Source organism: Aptenodytes patagonicus, chromosome 3 (assembly GCF_965638725.1).
Source record: "Aptenodytes patagonicus chromosome 3, bAptPat1.pri.cur, whole genome shotgun sequence".
NCBI classification, from domain to species: domain Eukaryota; kingdom Metazoa; phylum Chordata; class Aves; order Sphenisciformes; family Spheniscidae; genus Aptenodytes; species Aptenodytes patagonicus.
Window position 1 is genome coordinate 16801563 of NC_134951.1, and position 14175 is coordinate 16815737.

Genomic DNA, 14175 nt, shown 5'->3' on the forward strand with positions numbered 1-14175 from the left:
TTCCCCACAGCGTAGATCTGCTTTTGTACCTTGCCTAAAGCATACTGCTTCCATCATGGGTTGCAGCTCCATGAAACAAAGTCAACTTTTCTGCAGCAAAGCTCTCGTGGTAGTGGAAAAATGAAAACAAATGCAAATAAATCCTGAAAATCAGTACAGCAGTCAAAAGAGCTTCATTTTTATCCCACGGTTTACAAAGGTAAAGAACATGCACTAAGACTCACATTTGATACTGCTGTTTTCTGGCGTTTAGCAGTGCTTAGAAGCTTTAATTGTGGCCCACTTTGCTACACGCTGTACAGGGACAAAACAAAAAGGTTGTGCCATGTTCTCTCTTTTGTGCAATCCTCCCTAATTTAAGAAAGTGAAGGATTTCCAAATATTAACATTCAAAAGCCTGGTCAGTCATTCACTGGCTGCTGCTTGTCACCAGTTTTATTAATATAATAAGGAGTAAGAGGTCATTAATGTAGGCAGCGTAGGATGAGCTGAAATGTTTGCTTGATGTGTATGGCAGGGTGAGGAACGTGCTGCACGGCTGCTGTGAGGCCAGCGAGCAGTCAGGAGGTGTCTGCTCCAGCACTCCCAATGTCCTGGTTTCAGGGATGCTTGTCTGGGGATTTATAAAGGCCTTTTACAAAGCAGAAAATAAACCACTGGCATTACCAAGCAAATAAGGCCACCGTTTTTCAATAGCTGTGAACTGGCAGAAGCCAATTAAAGTGAGGAACTGCCTCTCCCATGTAGAAATGTCGAGCAGATCCCCAGTGAGTAGCATCTTCCCTAACCTTAGCAGAAGCCTAAGCGAGCTTACAGTTCCCTCTGTAGGCAGTGGAGAGGTAGAGATGATTTCAAGGATTGATGTAGTCCAACACAATTGTTGTCTTTAGCTGGGGAAACGAGCCCTTCTGTAGGGACGTCCCTTTCCTTCCACTGAACACAAATGTGGTAAAAAAACCTGCAGCATCCTATTTCGCTCCCTCTGATGTGGGTGGAGATGAAACGAGCCCATGGGAAAGCAGCAGGAGGGGCGCCCAGGGAACCTGTGGGAATTCCAGGAGTGGCTGGGATTGAGGCTCCTTCCCCAGATGCCATGAGAGGAAGGGATAAAGGCTGATGTCTCTGGCCTTTGGCAGCCCTCCTCAGTGGAGGCTGAAAGCTCCCTCCAGCTCCTGCCAGAAGCTAAGGGAGAGCATTGCTGGGCTGGATGCAGCCCAGCTCTTGCATACATCTTATATGGATGCTCTGTGGAAAGGAAACCTTTTCCCCAACAGCCAGTGCCCCCATCCCTTTGGATCTGTGTGCTGGGTTTGGCTGGGATAGAGTTAATTTTCTTCATAGTAGCTAGTATGGGGCTCTGTTTTGGATTTGTGCTGGAAACAGTGTTGACAACACAGGGATGTTTTCGTTACTGCTGAGCAGGGCTGACACAGAGTCAAGGACTTTTCTGCTTCTCACACCACCCCACCAGCAAGTAGGCTGGGGGTGCACGAGAAGTTGGGAGGGGACACAGCCGGGACAGCTGACCCCAACTGACCACAGGGATATCCCATACCATGTGACGTCATGCTCAGCATATAAAGCTGGGGGAAGAAGAAGGAAGGGGGGCACGTTTGGAGTGATGGCGTTTGTCTTCCCAAGTAACGGTTACACGTGATGGAGCCCTGCTTTCCTGGAGATGGCTGAACACCTGCCTGCTCATGGGAAGCAGTGAATGAATTCCTTGTTTTGCTTTGCTTGGGTGTGCGGCTTATGCTTTACCTATTAAACTGTCTTTATCTCAACCCACGAGTTTTCTCATTTTTACCCTTCCGATTCTCTCCCCATCCCACCGGGGGGGGAGTGAGCGAGCGGCTGTGTGGTGCTTAGTTGCCGGCTGGGGTTAAACCACAACAATCTGTCATCCCTCACCCCCTGATTCCAATTCACGCTTGTCTTTAACCCCCTATCTCTGCCCAGCCTTTCTTCCAAATCCGGCTCCGTCCCCACAGGCTGTCCCACTAATAGTCGTTTCCTACTTATAGGCTACAGGAAAAGTTCCCAGCTCTCATGCAAAAGCTAAATATCTGGGTCCCGCAGTAAGCACTGGGTTAATACTTAGCCCAGAACATTTTCATAGTGTCTCAACCATCGCAGAAACCTTCCTCTCCTACCCAGAACCGCCGAGAAAATAGTCAGGAAACTTGACCGTTGCCTCTCCTGCTGCACTAACCTGTCACCCATTAGGCACATACTGCCAGCAGGAAACTAGACACCTGCTTCGGTCTTCTTCTTGCAGTCATTAAGTGTTGGTATAGTATGTCTGCCAAACCCCTATTAATAAACCACCTTTTTGTCTGTCACAGAGTTATGCCAAGATAAAATGCCGTTCCCCTTCTACCATCCATCTTCTTTGTGTTTCACAGGTCCTAACACAGCTTTCTTTTCTGTACCATTTCCTAATCTACTGAGCAGCGCTTACAAGAGGAGGAAGAATATCAAAATCAGTGAACTAGTCACATAAATAAGAGTTACCGGAAACTACTTGTTCTCAGCTATACCATGAGGGCCTGACTATGCACAACCTACCACTCGGGGGGAGGGGGAGAAGAGAGAGAAAGAATATTAATTTTGAGCAAAACGTAAGCTTTATGGCACAGTTTATATCCAAATGTGTTGCTGCAGAAATGTTTGGTGGCCATCTTCATGGGCTCCGACTTTACAAATCTAACGCAGCTGCTGGAGGGGAGCAGAAGGGACGGATGAAATGAAAAATAAAGCAAACTTCCTTCTTCCATCATTTTAACTTCCTTCACTTAATGTTACTTTTTACATAGGAGGGGGAGAAAAGTATTATTGTGTTTATAATCTGTTTATTGAATGCATTACCCCTCTCTTATATACAGCACAGCCTCCATGAATCTCAAAGTATATTACAAAAGATGTTATTAGCATAATCCCCTTTTAACAGATGGAGCAACTGAGAAAGTTGCAGTGGGTTATTGAAACTCATCCAGCAGCATAAGGGAAAATAGCTTCGTCACCCTGTCTTGGGCCAGCGCTGCACTGATTAGGCCAAGAGCTACGGTTTATTTCTCAATCTTAGCTGAGAGCCAAGTCTTACTTGACTTACATTCAAGTTTTGGCCTCTCTTGCACACACAACATAAAATTTCCAGCAGAAGGGATTTATGAGTACCCAAACATTTTTACCAAAGGTCATGTCTGTATTGCTTTAAATTAGCTCAATTGCAATGACTGTTGCATTTCCACTGACCTTCCAAAAATACCAGGACTCGGCCAGTGAATCCAATTTAATTAAGGCTATAAAGACGAAGGACATTTAAATACCTATGGGAAAACTCTCCTTCAAGTTTAATCATCTGTTCTATTTTAAATTAGGCTAATAGAAATTAAGGAACTTGTTTTTCAAGAGAGTTTTCACACAAATATTTCTTGCAATTTATTTCTTTATTAAAAAGTATATTTCCATTGAATTTCCTAAGTGTCCCTCTGCAGGAAAACCCCCCTGCAGATGCCTTTGACTCATAAAAACCTCTAAGCAAAAGCTGGCAGACTGGAGGTGCTCAGACATTTATGATGAAAGGAGATCCCTGAACTCTAGAGATTTCTCAGAGAGATTTACCAGGGTGGAGATCCCACAAAGCCCCGACTTATACCTCTGCCTCATGTTTCTCTGCCTTCAAGCATCCAAGAAATGATGAGTCCATGGGATCCTCAAATACTTAGGAAAAAAGAGGGCAATCCATCATGATTTCCAGACTTTAAAGGAAAATTAATGATTTTATTAGCAAAGCTATGCAGAACTCCTAATTGCTTGTGTAAGTAAAAATTAACCTTGAGATGCTTGATGATGTATTATTTGCTTTCTAAAAGGTCACCTCCATCCTGTAGCAGTTGGCTATATGGAGGATGTTAGTATCAAAGCTGTACTACGTGCAGAGGGTCAGCAAAGAGAATGGTGCATTATACCCCAGCATAATGCAGAAAAACCACCCCTGAGGTGTAAAACACTGATGTAAAGGTAAATAAATGAAAAACTTTCATACTGGTTAGCAGGTATACAAAATATCTGGATGTAAGGATACATCCAGATTAACTGACCTTTTTTTTTTTAAGGGATACATCCAATTTAATTGACCATGCCTGCTGCAGGCTGTTAATTATGACGTTGCCTCATTTCTAAGAGGAAGAGGAATACTAGGCATCAGCCATAAATAATGTGTGTGACCACTGGAGGTCACTTTTGGTTTAGAAATCCTCCACTTTAGAGGCCTTTTGGCAGCAATACAACTTCTGCAAAAGCAGAAAGGAACACCACTGGAGTCCGCAACTTGTTCATGAAAATTCATTGGAAAATATTTATTTCCTTTTAGGATATTTTGTGGCCCAGAAGGGCTTTAGGGAATTATAGCAAATTATCTTTATGAAACAGCTATTCTCGCTAATTTTTTTCCATATTACAGAGTTTTGCAATGTGGCCATTTTGACCTGAAAGACAATAACATTAATAAATCAATGAATTAAAACAACTATAGGCTTGGGTTAGAATGAAAAAGAACATATTTTTTGTCTTTGTGGCTATGCAGACACGTTACTGGCTCTGTATTTAAAAGGAGAAAATGTTAAAACTATACACCTGATCCGTGGATCAGATATCTACCACTTAGCTCAAAGGCTCCAAGTTTCAGGCTGTTGCCACTGAAGAAGTAAAGAAAGAGCAAAGAAAAGTAGCGATATTCTGTGTACTGGATTAATTTCTAGATTAATCCTGCAAAATCTTACTCCTCTGAGGGGGTCAGCCTTAGGTGATTGATACAATTGACTTCAGAGGCAGAGTGTGTCTGAATAAAAAATGGTTTTTTTAGACCAGCCTCCATGTTCAGCCTCTTTCTTTTTTGCAGTTTTTCTTGTTTGCTCAGGCTCTCATGAAAGAGGGCTGCTTCCTGGTCTCTCTTGCTTGGGAGCAGCCATGCAACCCCTTCATCCCTTGTATTCCCCATCTCTGTTGGGCAAAGGACAATTTGCTCATCCGTTATAGCAGTGATTTCAGCAGCGATGCCACAAAACCTGCATTACTCCAAGATCAGACCAAGGTTTTTGCAAAATTCAGAAGACAGAAGGGAAAAAAGGAAGAGAGGGCAAGAGAATATAGAAACCACATAAATCCCTCCATCAAGTATTTTCTTCTTGGCCTTTCAGGAGGAAGGATGGAGAATCTATTGTGAATGGGCATGTCTCTATTGCCTGGTAACAGTGCCTGTGATATAGTGCCTGCTGTGTTCGAGTAAATGATTGCTCTTTTGTGCTGTGGTCTGTGATTTTGATGATGAACTTCCTGGGAGACTGTAAAGATAAAAATCACACTTGTTGAAGATTTAAAGAGCTATAACTTCTAAGTGGTACTACTGAGGGATAAACAGACTCTTGACTCCTGCCCCTGAGTGCCACGGCAGTGCTTGCAGAATTTTCCAAGACTCCATCTCCCCGGAGGCCTTATTAAAAGTACATACCTTTAACATTTTTTATCCACTTCATTTGTTACTTCAGTTGCTGAAACCTAAACAAGACTCACACGCATGCACACGAAATTCTTGCCCACAAGGGGTGTGTCAGGCCCCTGTAGGACACAATGCAAACGGGCTCCGCAAAGCTGACTGGAGACTCTCCTTTGCTGTCAGCTTTGCAGGGAAACCATCCCAATACAGCAATGACGGGCAGTGGCACAGGTGTACAGAGAGCTCAAGGTTGGCGATGAAGGCGCAACGGAAGGTACAAGCTTCAGCTGGAACAATACAGACCATAGGTTAAACGAGAAATAGTTTCAGGAATTTCTTTTTCCTTCTGCACTCATATATATGACATTATACTGGTAATCTCTCAGAAAAATGGCGGATGATTTTCCTGTGAGGGTAGCTACTGGTACCAAAAGAGAGAATTCTGAGCATGGTCTCAGGGACACTTTCCTTCTTCATTTCATGAACTGCAATCCCAGGTGGGGTGTGCCTCGTTTCTAATACACAGTGCGTTTAAACTGGGAGCATGGGGGCTTGAGCTGTAAGCAGCGTGCCCTGTCAGGATGGGCATACGCAAGGCTTTGCAGAAAAACGTGCCCTTCTCTTCTCACTGCTCCTTTACTCCACAGGCAAGCACAGCTTTGCTTTCTGCTTCCCCACTCACTTCCACGCCCGTCTCTAGCCCTTGACATCTGCAGCTCCGTTTGCAATTTCTTAATTATTTCTAGCTCTGTAAAAGCAATGAGATCCACAGGACCATTTGCTCCCATTTCCTTAACACCACCCCCCCATATATAATTTCGAGCAAAGTAGAAGGCAGTTCTGCATTTCCTGAACATTTTGCCACGAATGCTCTTCTCTGATGATCTCCCCAGCTTGTGCCCACTAAAACCAGAGGACGCACATTCTGGGGTGCCGACACAATGGTCCCTTTTCATGTGCACCCCGTTATGGCACCCATGGCCTCGTGGCTCCCTGGGTGACGGCAGTGGGAAACGCTCAGCTGATGACAACCCAGTCCTTATCTGCTCGTTGATTTGGAGTAGAAACTCTTTGGGAGCCTGCAGTGTAAGCACCAGACTTCTGCTGCTTTTCAGGAAGCTTCTTCTTATCTCCCAGAGACAGGGGACTTTAAATGGAAAAAAGTTTTAACCTTTGCCATGACTGGTAAGAGCTTGATAAATTTTTAAACGCAAACATCTGAAAGTGGGTAGCAGGAAACAAGTATCTATCACTGCTTTCAAAAATCTCAGATTTTAAGGCAGCCTTGGTTCTTGGAGATGTGTTTGTGCTTTCTGCCTGTTTGGGCTGGGTTTTTCTTATGTGCTCCACTTTTAGGAGTGTTTTGTACTTGCAGCTCCGATCTCAGTGTAGGTTTTGCTTAGCCGCTCGGTCAGGGCTGCTGAAGCTTGCCCTTGGGCTGACCAGTCCTTAGGCCATGGCCTTGACGTGGTGCAAACTCCTGCTCCAGGTGAGATTCAGCTGTCACAGACAACTACAAGGAGTAGGAGTCGGAAACAGAGAGGTTAACACTCCGTTTGCATTTATGGCAGCATAAGATAAATAAGTGTTATTAAAGCATTACTCATCATGCAAAGAAAGATTATCATGCAAAGGCAGTATAGGTGACAGGAACTGGGGGGCGAAGCAGCTGACAGTCTTGATATTATTTGCCTACCACTTATTGCCCTCACAGCCTTTTGTCCCCATCGACCAAGCTGAACTTTCAAATCTATATTAAGACAGGGCAGGCTCTCTGAGATATGATCTCCAGATACAGAAGGATTGCTGACCTCCAGCAATCTGCTCTAAATAAAATGCAAAAGGACTCGGTCTCCCGTCAGCTTCCCAGAGAGGTGCTCTGGGAGCTCTGGTGTGAACCACAGGGAAGGGTCCGGGTTCAACTTACTGTTAGTTTTTCAGTAGGTGGGAAGGCAGCACACGTGCTTGATGCTGAAGGAAAGCAGATCTGTGGTGAATACCTTTGAGACTTATTTACCCTTGCAAAAAGACATCCTCCAGTCGCTGAAGTGTCAGCCCTCCGAAATGGGAGCAAGGGGCTGCAACCAGGCAGCACCTGCTCCCCGGGCTGCAGCTGCTGACCTGCCGGGCACGGCGGGGTAAGGCCACTGTGGGGGAAGGAAGCTCCTGCCTCTGAAAAGCCTGAGGTCTGCTCAGCAGATGACTGCAAAAAGGCCCACCAAAATAAAACAGAACAAGAGCCCACACTGTGGACCTTGTGCATAGGGCAGTAGTTGAATCCTTGTGCCTGAAGTGGTACAGATCAGATGCAGGTCAGAAAGCCAGGGGGGAATCAGGCCCCGTGTGAGAGATCCTTCGCTGGGGAAGGTCCACGGGATGGGGCAGTCCCAGAGCCCAGACCATTCCCATCTGTGGGGACAGCTGGGAACAGTCCTGCTGTCAGAGTAGCTGGGGGCATCCTTGCTGTAAAGCGCAGGAGACTCGAGGTGACCGCAGCCACTGGGTAAATGGGCTTTGATCTCCAGCTGGTCTGAGCCGGCACAGCGTCGGTGGGGTGAGAGCAGCCTCTGGCCCTAGTCCATCCTTTCCGATTTACGCAGGATAACAGTTTTCTTGCAGTAAAAGTCTCACAGTGAGACACGCAGATGTTTTTAGCTTTCCAAAGAAACTGATGCTAATTAAATTGTTACCCCCACTGGAATTTGGTAAATCCAGGACTGCCTGCAGCTCTGGAGAAATGACAGTGCTTTATCAATGACCTGGTGGTTTGGCCTGGGACTGGGTGAAGACTGATAGAAACTTGCCCTTTAAGCCAACCGGTCCCTCTCCCATGGCAGCATCAACTGCAGCTGTAGCACTGGCAGCAGATGGCAACTTAATTGCAGAAAGGCTTTGCATTTCTAGAAGGCTTCTCCCAGAGGATCTCAAAACACAGTATAAGCTTCAGGTTAAATTAACCTAAAAAATTTGGGGGGAGGAGCGAAATGAAGGTTACAGTTTTTAAGTGTGCCCATTTAATTTGGGTACCCAGTACAAGGGCTCAGGAGTGATTTTCACAGATGCTCAGCCCTTGCGGTTCAGGTGAAATTTATAGAAATTCCTCTGAATGTGAAGGTCTCGAGCCGGGATCTCAGAGCAGAGCTACCTACAGTGGAAACGCTGGAAAATAAAACCTGAATTTTGCCTAGGGCCGATTGAGAAGTTTGTATTTGATTCAGGAATTTGCACAGATCTCCTTGTGTCTGCTATGCTTTGACAGGCCCAGTCCTGCTCTAAAATTTGGTGATAATGAAGGTGGGTGAGTACTTTCAATGTCCCTCCTGGATATTTCTGTAATTAACTGTGAACAGCATTGACAGCACCTGTTACCTAAGCTACGCAGCCCACAGTATTTTATTAGTTATCAGGTAAAAAAAAAATCTTTATGGGGTCAAATTGAAAGAAACACCACCGTGTGGAGAGCTTGGAGATGTTTTAATAATCTCTTTTCTCCAATGTGGTTTTTTTTGCTAAATATGTTACCAGCTTTCAATGCCCACCACAAAGTGTAACTCAGAACCCCCCCCCCCCATGGGTCAGCCACTGGGGCTGCGGGGGGGACACAGCAGGAGGGCAGCAGTGCCCAGGGATGCCGGTGGGCAAGTCAGGCCAGGCACCATGTCTCCATCCGAGATAGTCCTGTCGCCCTGCTGAATACAATTGCTCTTTGCCCCAGGTTGGGGGAGCAGCAATGTTCTCCACACGTGGCCCAGCAGTGGCCATTTTAGGCAATATTTGGTTGGAAGAGAAGCTCCACAGCCACCCTGGGACTCCTCCACTCCGGCTGGTGGCTCTCCCTGCAGAGCAGCAGCTGTACAGCCCAACATGTCTCCCCCAGAGCAGCCTCACACCATCCTTCACTGGCAAGACAGCTGCCTGACCCGGAGCATGGGGATTTCAAGCACATTCTTAAAAACAACATAAATAACCCCCAACTGAACAGGCAAAACAATGAAAAAGCTGGAATCCAAACGAACTAATCACTGGAATAAAGGGCCTTCCTCCATGTCCCCACCACCAGCCTCATCCCCGCACATCACGCTCGCGCCCGGCTGCCAACAACAGCACGTGACTCAAACCCAGCTGCCGCATGTGCCTGCCCTGGTCACAAAATGGGAAATCAGGTTTCCGTGCCCAGCACACAGCTGTCCTGACCACGGCACCCCTTCGCTGCTCCTGTTATTTATGGTCTGGTGTGGCTTTTTGGTGTTGTGTGGGCACAAGCAGAGCAGAGCAAGGCAGCATGGGGCCACCCCGCAACACAGCAGTGCCCAACCACTGGGACCAGGGTGAGCATGGTTTCAGGGAGGCACAGGTGAGTGCAGGAATGGTCCCTGCCCCCTCCAGCTCCCCGAGCCCATCTCGTTTGGGGAATATGCTCAAATGTGGTTTCCAGTCCCAGTGCCAGCCCTACACTAATGGTGAGGTTGGGACGAGCTCCTCACCAGTAACACGTGGCCCAGCTTGTCAGATACTTGCAGACACTGTCACTCGCTGCAGGTTGGTAGAGTCTGTCACCAAGGGTTCATCACCAGTGGGAAGAGGGGAGTGGGGAAGAGCCAGCCTTGTCAAAACACTGGTGGGACAGCACTGCCACATTTGGCTCCTCCATCACAGCCAGACCATTCCCCTGAGGTGGACGTGTTGTCTTCTACCCCTTTTTCTGTACATCATGAACTTCTCACCTCCCCAGCCATAACCTGCTCCCACCTTTGCAGGGCGCAGTCTGGGGATATTGCCAGTACAGTGCTTCCAGGGGGCAGGGATGGACTGGGGAGGCTTTAGTCTGCCCTTCCCAAAGCTATCCAGAACTGTGAAATAAGCTTTCCCAACACGAGAGAGCACTGTAGCATATGGCAGCCTCTCCCCAATTTAGATATGGGCTAAACTGGCACAAGAATGGGCTAGAGGTATCCACCTTTGCATTATCCATACAAAGTTGTGGCAATGCACTGTAACAATTGCAGAGGATTTATAACTATCTTACTTTCACAGGAGTTCTAGAAAGGCAAATACTTAAGGATAGCATGACCTAAATAGTCCAGCAGCAACCTGGGCTTCAGGTCACACTGCTCCGGCAGAGCCCTCCCTTCCAAACATTCCCATTTCCAACAACATAGGTTAGTCACAATTTTCTATTGAAACTTCACATGCTGTCACATTGCCAATGACTGGTCAAAAGTGGAAAAGAAACTGGACTGACTATGCAGATTTTTAGGGCAATTTTTTCTTGCTACGTAATTTGTGTGGTTACCATAAAGCTGTCTTCCTAAGTATCTTTCTGTTTCAAGTCTAAGGGCACTTGTGTTTAAATTCTAGTACCACCATCCCCACCGTGTTATATCAGCTTCTCTCAGTGGTGCATAATTTATTTGTTATTTTTTCTTTATTCCTCCTCTGAAAAGGACAGAAATGTACAATCTCATTCATATCGTTAGGGAAAGAAAATGTCTGCATGAAATCATATTTGTGTGATCTTCTTGCAACGTCATGGAAATCAGAGGAAGTGTTTTGAGGTCTAAATGCTTACAAAAACAAATTTTTGCTTCTGGAAGCATGTAATTTTTTAATCACATGCTACATTTCAAAGCCTAGGGCTCATATGTTTATCCTTGCATACCTAGGGAATTGTTTTATCGAAGACCTCTCTATTATGAGCTTTTAATATTCTCAAATATATGTATTCTGTCATCCTCTCCAAGGACCACAATGTTCTCTGTACTCTATGATAGACCGACATGCAGAAGCACTTCAGTAAATCTATGGTCCTTCTTTTCTGAAGTCCTTAGCAGAAGCCCAGAGTCAGCAACTCCTAAAGGCCAATAGCAACAGTTTCAAATGATCTTTAGCACATCTATTTCTATCAGAAATCCAATATGCTTTATATGCTGAATAACACTGTTTATTTAACTTTTAATAAAACTTACACATTTGTTGCAGAACAGATTGTTCCACAGAACAGTGGGATCCATGATTTCTCTTGGCAATTTAAGAGACTTATATGTGAAGGAAATTCCCAGAAGGAAACTTAAGCTAAAGTACACATCATACAAATGCAACAGACAAAATGTTGTGTAGGGCATCTTAATTTTTAATAAAACAGATAGCTATGTAATAAAATGATAGCAAATGTTTGAAGTTTAAAAAAAAAAAATCCCTGCCTTCTTTGTTTATACGCAGAGTTTGGTTTATATCGAATGTGGTTTAGATGTTCCTTACTGCTCCAACTGTCTGCTAACTATTTAGTACCTATCTCTCCACACCCAGCCTCCATTCTGCTCAGTCTATAGGGGATTTTCAGTGGAAATAGAAAGTTTCCACTTATGTTGAATTAAGAAATCAACATCTATAAATGATCTTCCTACCCATCAAAAATAGACATTCACCAACACACAAATACTGTTGCTCACCAGGAAACCTGTGTCCTGATAGTGAGAACAACTGGTACATCCTGGCCTGTGTCAGAAATAGTGTGGCCAGCAGGAGTAGGGAAGTGATCGTGCCCCTGTACTCGGCACTGGTGAGGCCGCACCTCGAATACTGTGTTCAGTTTTGGGCCCCTCACTACAAGAAGGACGTTGAGGTGCTGGAGCGTGTCCAGAGAAGGGCAACGAGGCTGGTGAGGGGTCTGGAGAACAAGTCTTCTGAGGAGTGGCTGAGGGAACTGGGGTTGTTTAGCCTGGAGAAGAGGAGGCTGAGGGGAGACCTCATCGCTCTCTACAACTACCTGAAAGGAGGTTGTAGCGAGGTGGGTGTCGGTCTCTTCTCCCAAGTAACAAGCGATAGAACGAGAGGAAATGGCCTCAAGTTGCACCAGGGGAGGTTTAGATTGGACGTGAGGAAAAATGTCTTTACTGAAAGAGTGGTTAAACATTGGAACAGGCTGCCCAGGGAAGTGGTTGAGTCCCCACCCCTGGAAGTATTTAAAAGACATGTAGATGAGGCACTTAGGGACATGGTTTAGTGGGCATGGTGGTGTTGGGTTGACGGTTGGACTCGATGATCTTAGAGGTCTTTTCCAACCTTAATGATTCTATGATTCATCCTCCCTGCATGTTCCTCCCAAGATGAGACTTTTAAATCCACATTCCTATCATCAGCTAAACCAATTTATTCTATGCCTTTTACCTTCAAAAAGCAATTGTCTCTGATAACTCCTTGGGTACCTGCAGGAAATATCAGTTCCATGCTTACACACACATTCGTGCCTGACCACAAACACTTAGAAACCATTTCAAACATTGACGTTTCCAGAAAAATCATAGATGTGTATGTCTATAAAAATACATGGAAATTTAAGGTTATGAAATGAAACCATAAATACTAATTTCAAGACATACATATAATTTTTTTTAATCACTTTAATGCTTTTCTTAAAGTAATTCAAAGCCCTGGTGGTACCCCCTCCTCTTTTCCTGAAATTTAGAGAATTCCCAGATCATTCAGTAAAGCTGTTCCTATTTTCACTCAAAGCCCTTTCGGAATGAATGCATCCTCTATCTTTCCATCAGAAAACCATACTGACCCACATCCTCTCTAGCAGCATTAGGCATCAAGCCCGGATCTTAAAACACGGGACCATGCAACCACTGCTGGTGGGCCATCAGTGCAGACTGTCTTTCATTAAGGCAGCTTCTTTCATTAAGGCAGCTTCCATCTTACTAAAAAAATTACGGCAAGACATTTCTGTATTTGTAATAGGGGTCTCACTGGCTCTTTCCTTAATGCAGACCTTCAGAGCAAACATTTACACTATTGTTTACATCATTTTCCCTCCATTATACCTAAAAGGTATCTTTCAACAGTGCTGCTTTACATGGCCAGTGAGACAGCAAAGCAAACAGTACAGAATCAGCCAGGTTTTCTGGTAGCATCTGACATACACAGCAGAAGCAAAAGAAGGTTTTCCCATTCAGTTTTTTTTTAAATGTCCACAGGTAGAACTAGAACAGACAATCTAACCATTCATGAAACACAAACTTCAACAGGAGAGTAAAAAAGCTGATGATACTCAGTTCTATCTAGGTTCACACAGCACAGCTTGTTACTTTTTTCTAGAGCTTTAAGTGTTATTTATGCAACCTTAGGGCATAAGCTCTTACCCAAGACCAAGGGGAGCCGGTGGGGATCTCTGGCTGGTCTTCCTCCTCAGACGACATCCTGACCTGATCATTTTCCCCCATTCTTTGCATACGCTACTAAAACCACTCTTGGTTTCAGCCATATACAAAAATGCTGCCTTCAGGTTTTAGCTGTTGACAACAAAGCTCCAGAGAATATAATTTCCCAGCGATCATGTTTGCTTGCTAATTTTACCTGCCGAAGTTCTTGGAAGCACAGTCAGAGCAAGAAACCTGAGCACGCTTTGCTTGCAACTGACTCCTCAAGTATCCTAATTAAGTCATAAGGTTCAGTGAAAAATTAGAGCCTGACAAGCACAAATTCACTTCCAAACAGTCGGTATCCTTACTTTCATACAAGATTTTTTATGGTCAGACAATTTGCTGAGTTATAAATTCTGTGAACGGAATATAAGGAATTTTCACTGCCAACATTTTATTACCATCATTAATCATATTTAGTACGGATTTTAATGGTTTCATTTTGTTTTCAAGACACGTTCTTAATGTCAGAATCTT

General features: G+C 44.8%; 1 protein-coding gene across 2 annotated transcripts in view; it reads right to left on the bottom strand.

The window, feature by feature from the left end:
- The window catches only part of LPIN1 (lipin 1), an 88235-nt gene extending 74388 nt beyond the window's left edge, over positions 1–13847 (bottom strand). Inside the window, exon 1 of one of the 2 annotated variants that reach the window (XM_076332764.1) lies at positions 13639–13847. In XM_076332764.1, the coding sequence (XP_076188879.1) occupies positions 13639–13728 (90 nt within the window). In that variant the 5' untranslated portion in view covers positions 13729–13847. The remainder of the gene's footprint in view (positions 1–13638) is intronic. The other variant, XM_076332765.1, reaches the window with a different exon arrangement.
- Positions 13848–14175: the final 328 nt, after the last annotated feature.